Source organism: Dryas octopetala, chromosome 1 (assembly GCF_963921425.1).
Source record: "Dryas octopetala chromosome 1, drDryOcto1.1, whole genome shotgun sequence".
NCBI lineage: Eukaryota > Viridiplantae > Streptophyta > Magnoliopsida > Rosales > Rosaceae > Dryas > Dryas octopetala.
In genome coordinates, this window is record NC_141366.1 from 7,502,511 (window position 1) to 7,514,927 (window position 12,417).

At 37.2% G+C, this 12,417-nt stretch overlaps 1 protein-coding gene and 1 pseudogene across 1 annotated transcript; both read left to right on the forward strand.

Moving 5' to 3' along the window:
- Nucleotides 1-3,263: 3,263 nt before the first annotated feature.
- AAT1 (amino acid transporter 1) lies at nucleotides 3,264-7,292 on the forward strand. The gene is made up of 3 exons (XM_086249355.1): nucleotides 3,264-3,474; nucleotides 3,575-3,996; nucleotides 5,442-7,292. Exons 2-3 carry the CDS (start codon nucleotides 3,576-3,578, stop codon nucleotides 6,866-6,868), a joined length of 1,848 nt encoding a protein of 615 aa, XP_086105481.1. The 5' UTR covers nucleotides 3,264-3,474; nucleotide 3,575; the 3' UTR covers nucleotides 6,869-7,292.
- Nucleotides 7,293-10,105: 2,813 nt separating this feature from the next.
- Nucleotides 10,106-12,003, forward strand: LOC147297209 (cationic amino acid transporter 1 pseudogene; annotated as a pseudogene).
- The last annotated feature ends 414 nt before the right edge of the window (nucleotides 12,004-12,417 follow it).

Consider the following 12,417-nt stretch of genomic DNA (forward strand, 5'->3'; position numbering starts at 1 on the left):
ACATATATATGTGTATATAAATACATGTTACTCATATATATATGTGCAAGAATGCTCTAAAACTAACTAGTTAGTAAGTTAATACAAAACTAACCACCCTGTTGGGCCCACTACACAATGTAATCTCAAAATCCGAACTGTTTATTTTTTAGGCCCTACTTCAAAGATCATTCCTGTAAAAAATCTCTAAAATCGGAAGTCATTTAGCCATTTAATTATAATGACAACTATTTCTATGCTTTTATCGAAAATACTGATCGTCTATTTATTTGATCTCAATTAGATGACTACATGATTTTCGATTTAGTTGATTTTTTGCAATGATGATCTTTGAAGTAGGGCCTAAATAATTGATGGTTCGGATTATGAGATTAGTGATATGGTGGGCCCAAAAGCATGGTTAGCTTCGTATTAACTTGCTAACTAGTTAGCTTTAGAGCACTCCTCTATATATGTGTATATAAATACATGTTACTCATATATATATGTGTATATAAATACATGTTACTCAAATAATATATATATATATCATGTTTGAAATTTTGAATATAATAAGCTTAAATATTTAGTAATTAGCAATTACAATTGGTGGGATATTCCAGTTGGAACAACTGTAAAATTGCCTCATATCTTCAATTCCCCTCCCTAATAAAAAAAAATAGTAATTACATGTACGGAAAAATGTGGGTGTTTGTGTTACCAACTTACCATTTATGTTATTATGATACACATATATTTATAATGTACATATGTTTATATTAATATATAGTATTAGTCATCTTTTTAAAAATATATGTTATATGTATCATACTAAATAAATGATAAAATATATAATATGGAATAAATTGGCATAATTTCAGAAATATCGGATCGGAATGCCTTCGGAACATTTCGGAATTTTTTGGATCGGAATTCGGATCGGAATCGGAATTTACATAAACATTCCAATTCCAATCCAATTTTTTTCGGAATTTTCGGATTTCGCCATTTTCGGATTCGGCATTTTCGGATTCGGAATAAAAATGGAAATTTGCGGATAGGAATCAGTCGGATTCGGATTTTCCAATCCAAATCACACCCCTAGTCTAAACACATGATTCAAAGTCGAACAATGTTTGATAAAAGGAAAAGTAGAACATCACGAAACTTGGTTCCTCCAACCAATATATTATAGGCCCCATCTAATGTTCATGATTGAATGAAATAAGAACTAACTACAGTCAATGCACATTGAAGAAAAAATAGCCCAAAGATTTCTTTTAACTTTAAGGAAAAAAATAAATTAGTGGATGAGATAAGTTTTTTATTTTAAGTACCAATCTTTTAATGTCTTACGATTAGTCCCTAATCCATCTTACTCGGTTACTCCTTCAATTAAGTTAGTAGCGTCTTAGTTTAATATACATTAAATTCAGTCATAGAGATGAAACAGAGCCAAATTCAAAGTTTGTCTTGGTAAGTTTATGATGTGGTATTGTTTATAATTTCCACAAAGTATAGTCATGTTTAAAATTCAAAGTCAATGGGCATGTTAGCCTCTGTGGGCGCCGGAGACTCTGAGTCAGCGCTTCCAATTAGGACCATGACATGCAAACAAACAGATTCCGTATCCGCATAAATTTTGGCACCTTCAGTTTTGCTTCACACAAATGCACATTGAATTTTGATTCCCAATTAATTGCCAACCATATATACGCATTGTTGACTTTCAACCAAACAGAGTTGTTGTTGACAATATGTAGCTTAGCTACTCACAATTATCACATCTTTATTCTCAACACCACTCAGTTATCCTCTGGAGGATAGAGTATATGCATGACTGTATTATATGACGTGGCCGGCCTCATACGCATTAATCGTGTGAATGAGTTATCAGCATACAAAATAATGACCTTATTTAAACATCTATTCCATGAAATTAATTCGAAATCGTCAAGTATGTCAATTCCTTTATTTGAATCGATAATATGGCGTCTACATGAAGGGGCAATTTTGTCATAAATTCAAATGGTGGAATTGATGGACTTGAGTCACTTGACTATTTTGGATAATGCCGAATACATAATAAGTTTTGAAGAGATTAAGTTAAGATATTAAACTTTTAAGAGATGAATTGAGACAAAATCATAATTTTAGAGGAAATGTGTGAATAAGCCTACAATAATTGTATCCGTTCTTAAAAATATAGTTTAGTCATGTTAACATTTCTGTATGCATCCAAAACATTGTGCTCGACGCCAACACACGTACAATACGTGAAAATCATCATATCAATCAGTCCGATGATCAGACCCAAAAAAAAAAAAATCAGTCCGATGATCGAGTTTTTTATTAAGGTGAAAGCAAGCCACTTTTATTAAAATGTAAAGCATGTTATCTTGGCAATCTTGTCAATTAGTTTAGCAACCAAACAGTTTTATATATTGTCAGATTATTTGGTAATATGTTCTATTTTAATCTATGTAAATATTTGGTATATAGAAAATATATAATAAATAGTCTTACCAATATATATGGTGGACCCCCTTTGGTAAATGTTTGACCAAAAATGTATGAAAAAAAGTTCTTAGTAGAATTTCGAGCATCAAGGTAGGAGTATAAGACAAGGCACTGCCGGACTAGTATCTTTTCCTGAATCTAATGAATTAATATTATATTAATAGTTGCCAATTAAAAGTTTAATTAACAGTTTCACACTGACAATTAAGAAGCAAACGACACCATTTGCGGAGCGTCTCACTATCCGTGGGACAGCTGGACAAATCCTTTCTCATATAATGGAATCGCAGCCGTCCGATTCCAATATTATTCTAAACTACAATCTTGTCCACATTCACTGAATCACTGCCTCATTGCCCTTCTGGCGCAGTCTCATCCTATTGTCGTAACCCGCAAATCACTGTCTTAACTTCGCAATTATCTGAAAATATCAAAAACAAAATATTTGATTTACGGTAAACACAAAAATCTAGTATAGAACCCAGATTATAGAGAACATTCATATTTTAAAATAGTAATTTTTGATATTTTGGGATTTTATAGCTGTAGCCTGTATCTGCCAGCGCTAATTAAGTTGTATAGCTGTGTCCGCCACCACCTGTTATAGGCGCGTGAGTAACTAACAATGAGGCCCATGCACATCAACGGTTTCACACGAGCGTCTGCGTTTCGCACGTGCGAACTTTACCGATGAGTGTGCGTATATAAATGATTCTTGCAGACTTGCAGTGAATGAGTTTTCCCGCGCCAACCTCTCTCTCTCATCTCTGCCGGTCACCGGGGAAAACCTCATTTTCTTCTATAAGTTCACTCTCTTTTCTAGATCTCTCTCTTGAATATTAATATTTAATTGATTTCAATATTTTATATAAGCCGAATTCGAACGTTGTGTATCTACGCACAAAAAGAGTCTGTCCCTTTCGTTATTTTCTCTTCTTAAGTTTCTTCGCTTTTCTCGGCAACCAAACAGAAGAGGTGAAGCATCTGTAATTATTTTTGTTGTTTAGTTAGTTATTTCCTATAAATATAATTGGATTCTGAAAATTAATTGCAGTTTGAATTGTTGATATTAGAGGATGGGGGCAAGGACTACTGAAGGAGGAGGAGGAGAGGGGGTGAGGAGGAGAGGATGTTCGTACCAAAAAGATGACTTTCTCCCCGAGGAGTCGTTCAAGAGCTGGGGCAATTACGTCAATGCACTCAAGGATACTCCGTATCGATTCATAGATCGGGTCCTGACCCGGTCCCTGGACAGCACGGAGCTGGTGGAGATGAAGGCTCGGAGTCAGCACGAGATGAAGAAGACGCTCAACTGGTGGGATCTCATTTGGTTCGGACTCGGAGCCGTCATCGGCGCCGGAATATTCGTGCTCACCGGCCTCGAGGCCAGGGAACACGCCGGCCCCGCCGTGGTTCTATCCTACGTCGTTTCGGGTGTCTCCGCCTTGCTCTCTGTGTTTTGTTACACCGAGTTTGCTGTAGAGATTCCAGTTGCAGGTACGTCACACTTAGCGTCAACCCTTTGTTTCTTTCTTTGATTTTTTTTTTTTTTATACAAACAATTCACCAAATCAATTTACTAAAATCAGTTACTAAATTATATGGTTTTTTTTTTTTTAAGAAATTACTAAATAATAAGTTGTTATGATCTTGTAGTATCTTATTTGTTAGTAGTAAATTATGAAGCTGATTCCATATTTTCAATTGTAATATTTCTGTAATTGAGTCTACAACATGATTAATGAAAATTTCTTCTTTGAATTAAAAAATAAATAAAAGTGTGTAGAGTTATGAGTTTGACTGAAGGCTTTATTACCCAATTCGCAAAAGAAAAAAGTTTTATACAACCGTAGTAATAATTTTGGTGAAGATGCAAAAATATCAATTTCTTCTATTGCAGAATCTTTTTGAATATTCCGCAGATTTTGGAAAGGGAACCCAAAAGTCTAAAGCTTGATCCTACATATTATTGGACCAAAAAAATAAAGAATTATATATTATTGTAATTGTCATTCTCTTCCAGAAGACTTTTAGGAGTCGATTCCGACCAAAAAAATATATATTGAAGTGGATAGGTTGGGGGTATCTGCAGTGGCAGGAGGTCATTATACGGCTCCGCCACATGCTTCATTGTTGTTTACTTATAAAAGTCAATGGCGTGAGGCGGGCCGGCTCATCCCTTCAAAGAGGACTTTTGGGTCCTGGCCCATTCCCGATGGCCCACCATTATAATATAATACAAGATATAGGTCAAACCTGAGTCGAGTACTTTGTTTTTTTGTTTTTTACTTTGTTAGTAACTAAATGAAAATCTGGTGGGAGACGGAGTGGGACCCAATGTTAATCTCCTTTGTCTCAAGTTCTCAACTCTTATTAATTCAAATTATAATTTATATTGGTGATGATTAATTATCAACAATATACATATTACATACCCTGTAGAAATATCGTAGGTATAAGGTGATAATCTTCCATGGTTGAGTTTCAGAGTTCAAGATTCAAGAGGAAAATAACAGAAAACGAAAGAGAAAATGAGAGAGAAAAGAGAGAAAAGGAAATTCTGTTTTGATTGATATATTCTGAATGAATAGTACAATTGTGTAATATACAGCTTATATGCTAAGCTAAAACCAACGAAACAAACAAACTAACAAACTACACAGACTTGTACAGCTAGCAGCTGAGTCAGCAAGGTTGACTAAGACTTCCACATTATCATAAGGATGATGATATAAAATTCAAGGGTTCATTTTTATATTGAGCTGGTCCCATAATCACATTTTCTTCTAGGATGATCAATTGTTTGACTATTATGTGGTAATGGGGCTGACTGTTGTTTAAAATACATCGAATTTGAATGTGTTTGGAAGTGTGCGTGTGTGAGCAGAAAATGAAAGATTCAAATTAAAGAAAAGAAAGTTATGTTTTGAATTTGGTTTCAGGTGGGTCATTTGCGTATCTAAGAGTAGAGCTAGGGGACTTCATGGCCTACATTGCAGCAGGCAACATACTTCTGGAGTACGTGATAGGTGGAGCAGCCGTTGCACGTTCCTGGACCTCCTACTTCACGACCCTCTGCAACCATGACGCCAATGATTTCCGAATCGTAGTCCACGATTTACCCGAGGACATGAGGAACCTCGACCCCATCGCCGTCGCCGTCATCGCCGGCATCTGCTGCCTCGCAGTCCTCAGCACAAAGGGCTCTTCTCGTCTCAACTACGTCGCCTCTATCATCCACGTCATTGTCATCATCTTCATCATCATCGCTGGCCTCACCAAAGCCGACACCAAAAACTACGCCCCCGATTTTGCCCCTTTCGGCGCTCGCGGTGTCTTCAAAGCCTCCGCTGTTCTCTTCTTTGCCTATGTGGGATTCGACGCGGTTTCCACCATGGCTGAGGAGACCAAGAATCCAGGCAGAGACATCCCAATTGGGCTTGTTGGGTCAATGGTTATAACCACATTGGTCTATTGCTTGCTGGCAGTGACTTTGTGCCTTATGCAGCCATACAAAAACATTGACAAAGATGCTCCATTTTCAGTTGCTTTTGAAGCTGTTGGTATGGGGTGGGCTAAGTACGTGGTTGCAGCAGGAGCTTTGAAGGGCATGACAAGTGTTTTGCTTGTTGGGGCAGTGGGTCAGGCTCGGTATCTCACTCACATTGCCCGGACCCACATGATGCCTCCATGGTTTGCTCAAGTTGATGCCAAGACTGGCACTCCAGTCAATGCCACAATCATCATGCTTGTAGCCACTGCCGTCATTGCCTTCTTCACAGGCCTTGACGTTCTCGCCAACTTGCTCTCCATCTCCACCTTATTCATCTTCAGTCTTGTTGCTCTTGCTCTTCTTGTTCGCCGCTACTACGCCAGCGGCGTGACCACGCAGGCCAACAGGAACAAGCTCATTGCCTGCATTGCCACCATAATTGGGTCTTCAATTGCCACCTCTGTCTATTGGGCTTGCAGTGGCGAACATGATTGGATAGGATACGTGGTGACCGTGCCGGTTTGGATCTTGGGGACTTTGGGGCTTTGGTTGTTTGTTCCCCAAGCAAGGTTTCCAAAGCTGTGGGGGGTGCCATTGGTGCCATGGTTGCCATCACTGTCAATTACCATCAACATTTTCTTACTTGGGTCGATTGATGGAAAATCGTTTATAAGGTTTGCAGTGTGGACTGGGATCATCTTGGTTTACTACTTTTTCTTCGGATTGCATGCTTCTTATGACACAGCAAAGGACTCTGAAGCAAAGAGGTTGGAGGCTGGCTCACAGCAGGAGTTGAAGAAGGTTGTTGGAGAAGAAGGGTTTGCTTCCTCAGCAGCAAAGGACTCTCAGTTACATGATGTAAAGGTTAGCAGCTAGAAAGGCCTCTGCATAGGCTGCTATTAAAGAAAAGGGGCTGGCCTTGTTTTGTTGAATGTGTGTGAATGAAGAATCATTTTGTGTGTAGTATTTCTCTGTTTATATTGTCAAGGTGTGACCTCGTTGCTAATGTTCCACTTTGACTATTTGGAAGCATTTGTTCTTCTAATTAAATTGGGGGCTTCTTGAGAATGTGATTAAGGAGTAATTAAGTAGCTTGGGCAAGTCAATTGTGACCCGTTTGTTAAGTCACATTGTGAGAAAGACAGTGCTGGAAATTGGTAATCTCACTTAATCTCGGTTTGGAAGTATTATTCACGTGTAAATCTATCAAATCTTTAGTGGCCAAAAAAAGAATCTGTCAAATCTTTTGTTTGGTAGGGTACGTCTTCTAATGAGTTATGAATGTGGATTTGTTGCTTTTGACCTAAGTATTTCAGGCACTAGTTTTGTTTAGCCATGGAAGTCGGACTTTCTTTAAATATTTAGTTGAAGACAAAAAACATGCTTTGCTCGGCCCTAGTTGGCCCCCCAACAACAAGCCATGTTTTGCTTAAATTTTAGAGTGCTTATATTTTCACTCTTTTATTCTATTTTCTCATCTACTTTATTTCTACACCCATTAGGGCCACTATTAAATTTGAAAAAAATATTAAAATACTATTCTCACCCCTCCTTAACTATGATCCCATACACCCACCTTTTTTTTTTTTTTTGCATAAATACAGTTCCAATTATATATGTGAAGTGTGAATCTAGAAATGTAGAATTAGCAAGATATTGTGAAGCATATGAGAGAAAAGTCCCACCAAGAAAGAAAATGACCAATTTCCAACAAATTCCGATCAAAACCCAGAATTCTGAACCAATCAAATTAACCAAAAATCAAAACACAAACTTAACCAAACTACCCATTTGCTCAAAAGCTCAATTTTTTTTTGTCAATGGTCAAAAGCTCAATTAACTAATTAAAAGACAAACATGACAACTAAGATAGCTATCCAAAGTGTACAACATGCAGCTAGATTAAGGGTCATGTGTTTGCAACAGCTACTGCATGTACTGCACTTGTTTGAGCTGTGTTAACTTTACTGTTTACACATTAATTGTAGGGCAAGTATATAACACTTCCACCACAGAACCACCACACCATCAACAAAACCAATTCGTTCAGGTCCACCAGGCTAGGAGAGAATTAGAATGAAGGATGTTGAAATAGAAGTAATCTCCAAGGAGATTATCAAACCATAACTGGAGTCAATTCGAACAAAATATAGGTATACATATGATATCAAAAAAAAAAAAAAAAAAAAAGATCTTAGAGTTTATGAAATTTAGGTCGTTGTAAGGAGGTGGGTGAGTAGGGAGAGGTGGGTAGGGTATATTTATTTTATTTTTCTTTAGTCAAGTCTTTAGAGGTCATTTTACAAAAGGATAAATTTATCATTATATTTTTCATTAAAATATGGATGAAAAAGTAAGACAGGGAGTGAGAATATAACCACTCAAATTTTATCAAATTAAAATTTCTCACATTAAACTTTAAAATTTCTTCTAATATGCATAATCAACATAAAAAAGAATTCCAAATCTACACAAACTCACAATGAATTGAGTTTGATCTCAACTCAACTATTCAAGTGGCGTAGATTTTAGTTTCAGCTCTCCTGGTATAAATATATTAAAGGAAAAAAAAAAACCCTAATTACATACATTGTACTGAGTTATTATAGATTTAAATATCGAGATTTTGTTACAAATAAATAAATTTCTATACGAATATTGCTGAATTGTTTGATTTCCAATTAATCCTGAATTCCTTTAATAGAAGATTCTGACAAAAGTGGCATAGGCATAGCAAATCCCCATGGAATAGAGACTGTCACTCTTGTCTCATCTTATTTCATGCAACAAATGTTAAAATGCCAGTCGGTCCATAAATCAATAAAAATATGGTAAACAGTAATATAGTAAATGCAGTAATATAGTTGCCTACCTCTCTGCCCATATATACTCTCACTCCATCTCTGTGTTGATTATTAACCTGTAAATTCATATAGGATTGGGATCTCTTCTTGCTCTGCTCTGCCTCCAATGGACCAAAGGTATGTTGTTAAAAATATTTTTCTTGGAAAAAGAACCATTTTAAAATTTATTTAGTATTCTATAAATTTGCTCATGTAGTCACACCTATATACATATTTTCACTGCCAAAAATCTGAATCTGGTTTTGCATTCAACTCTTTATTAATTATTCCACCATTCTCTTACTATTTTTTCTTCTCTTTCTGTTCTTTTCCTCTCTTCACCCTGTGATTTTTGGCACAAGTACTGCATGCAAGTACAGAGTTTCCAAGCTCTACTGCTCTCTGACTTAGCCTTTCTTTTTTCTTGCTTTTTAAGCCCTTAGAAGGGTCAAATAAATTTAGGGATTCTTACTAATCATTCTTCTGAATGGTGCAATTGGGTTTTTTCCCCTCCACATTGAGCCTTTGATGTAGATGAAAAGGAACAAAACAGCTCCATGCAGTTTCATTTTTTTTTTTCTTAAATCTGGTAAATAATAATAGACATTCCAATTATATTATAATAATAATCATAAGCCTCAGCTATGATTCATAGAGAACGCTATATAGTCATCAACGTTCGGTGGATAACTTCTTATTTGTTTTGGTTAACTATTACTAATTAACAAGGGTTAGATCTTTTTTTTTTTTAAAAAAAATCTTATAAGGGTTAGAACTTACGAATGTGAAATCTAATTTTCATACCAGTGTTTTATTTTTCAGATATAGGCAATGAAATCCCATTGATTTTAAGGTCAGGCTTCATTTAGAACGTGAAATTATCTTTTTAGTCCGATTCAAATGCATTTGATCTAGAATTTTTATGGTTATTTGACCAATGTAAGCTTTTTTCTTTTTTAATCCAAATCTATTATTTCAAATCAGTCCATAACTTCTATTTTTTTGGCCAAAAGATTATATGGGATTGAATCTTGTTAGTTGACCAGGTTCCATATTACAGTTAGAATCCCATATTTTTCTATAGATTGGATCCGCTATATATATTCACCCAGATATCTCTCTTTGCTATGCTTGAGGAATAACCTGAAACCACATAACTGATGCACATTATGTCTATTCCAATGTTTTAATCCTGGAAGATAATCAATTAATCTGTGCACAGAAGGGCAAATCATTTGTTCAAATCAATTCTATTTCAGGGCAACAAAAATGGAGATTGGAGGTGGTGGTGGACGTGGCAATGGTGTCAAGAAAAGAAGTTGCTGCAGCAAAGAGGATTTCTTGCCAGAGGAGTCATTCAAGAGCTGGGGGAACTATGTTCATGCACTGGCCAGCACGAAAACAAGGCTCAAGGACCGGCTCCTGACACGGTCCTTGGACCATCTGGAGCTGGAAGAAATGCGTGCACGTAGTGGGAATGAGATGAAGAAGAGCCTCAACTGGTGGGATCTCATTTGGTTTGGTGTTGGAGCAGTCATGGGGGCAGGGATTTTCGTACTCACCGGCGAGGCAGCTAAGAATTATGCTGGCCCGGCAGTAGTAATCTCATACTTCATATCAGGCATTTCTGCACTGCTATCTGTGTTGTGCTACACTGAGTTCTCAGTGGAGCTCCCTGTGGCTGGAGGATCATTTGCCTATCTTAGAGTGGAACTTGGTGACTTCGTGGCTTATATTGCTGCTGGTAACATCCTTTTTGAGTATATTGTAGCAGGTGCTAGTGTGGCAAGGTCATGGACCTCATATTTTGCTACATTGTGCAACCACAATCCCAATGATTTTCGCATCAATGTGTCGTCCTTTGCTGAGAACTACAACCATTTAGACCCAATTGCGGTTGGTGTCTCCATTTTGGTTTGTGTTGGTGCATCCTTGAGCGTGAAGGCTTCGTCTAGATTCAATTCAGTTACCACCATCATCCATCTGCTAGTCTTGGTTTTTATCTTCATCACGGGCCTGACTAAGGCGAACCCTGCTAATTTCACAATTTTTGCACCATTTGGTATTCAGGGTATCTTCAAAGCTTCAGCTATGCTCTTCTTTGCTTATGTAGGATTCGACGGGGTGGCAACCTTGGCGGAGGAGATTAAAAACCCCGGTAGAGATATCCCAATTGGGCTGATTGGCTCAATGTTGATCACTATAATGTCCTATTGCCTTCTTGCAGCTACATTGTGCCTGATGCAGCCATACTCCCAAATTGATGCTGATGCATCATTCACTATGGCATTCCAAGCTGCAGGTATGAAATGGGCCAAGTACATTGTTGCACTGGGAGCACTTAAAGGCATGACAACAGTTCTGCTAGCCAACCTCCTCGGGCAAGCTCGGTATTTCACTCACATTGGGCGTACCCACATGGCACCACCCATTCTTGCAGCCATCAATGGAAGAACCGGTACGCCTATGAATGCCACCATCGTTATGACTGTTGCAAACTCACTTGTTGCTTTCTTCACAAGCCTTGATGTCCTGGCAAACCTTCTTTCTATATCAACCCTGTTTATCTTTTCCCTTGTTGCCTTAGCACTAATTGTAAGGCGGTACTACGTCACTGGCGAAACATCAGCTTCTGACAGAAACAAGCTCATTGGGTTCTTGATGCTAATCATAGGATCATCAATTGCTTCAGCTGTTTATTGGGTAGTTAGCAACAATGGTTGGGTTGGCTACATAGTGACAGTCATAATTTGGTTCTCTGCCACTTTAGGCCTGCAATTGACTCTCAAACAAGCAAAGAAACCTAAACTGTGGGGGGTGCCATTGGTTCCTTGGTTGCCATCAGCTAGCATTGCAATCAATATCTTCATCATGGGTTCCATTGATGGACCTTCTTTTATTAGATTCACTATTTGGACATTGGGTTTGCTTATCTACTATTTGTTTGTGGCACTGCATGCTTCATATGATGCAGCTAAGGAGACTCAAAGAGCAGTTGATGCTAGTCAAGCAACCAACATGGAGAATGGGACTAACCAAACCACTGAAATAGGATGAAAAACTTTAGAGTTGTGACCATGGCTATCTTCTTCCAGTATTTATGTACAGGTTTAAAACTTCATTCATTATTTTTCTTTTCAGCATTTCTTTTTCTTTTTTGCCATTTTCATTCAGGGATAAGTGGATAACATACACAAAATTGAATCTTATTCTCGCAAGTCTTGATACCCTTTTTACTGTTTTTTTCTTTTTGAAAATGTATGCTCAAAAAAATGATGTTTTCCTCTTTTGGTTCCACAAATGGTTTCAAAGACATATATGCCAAGTATGTATCAGAACAGTTTAGTTGGATGTTCTTGCTTCATTTCTATGAATCCTTTCAAGTTGAACCTCACAGTTTCCTCAATGCTGATAAAAATTTCCAACGCTGCTTGTTCATATTAATCGAAGAATACATGGAATTTTAAGGGGCTTTAAAACATGTAGGCACACCAAAAAAAAAAAGTGATGATAGGTAACATTAAACCAAAACTTTTTTTTTTTTTTTTTCAATTCTTGAACTACAAGAATCAAATTCTTGTC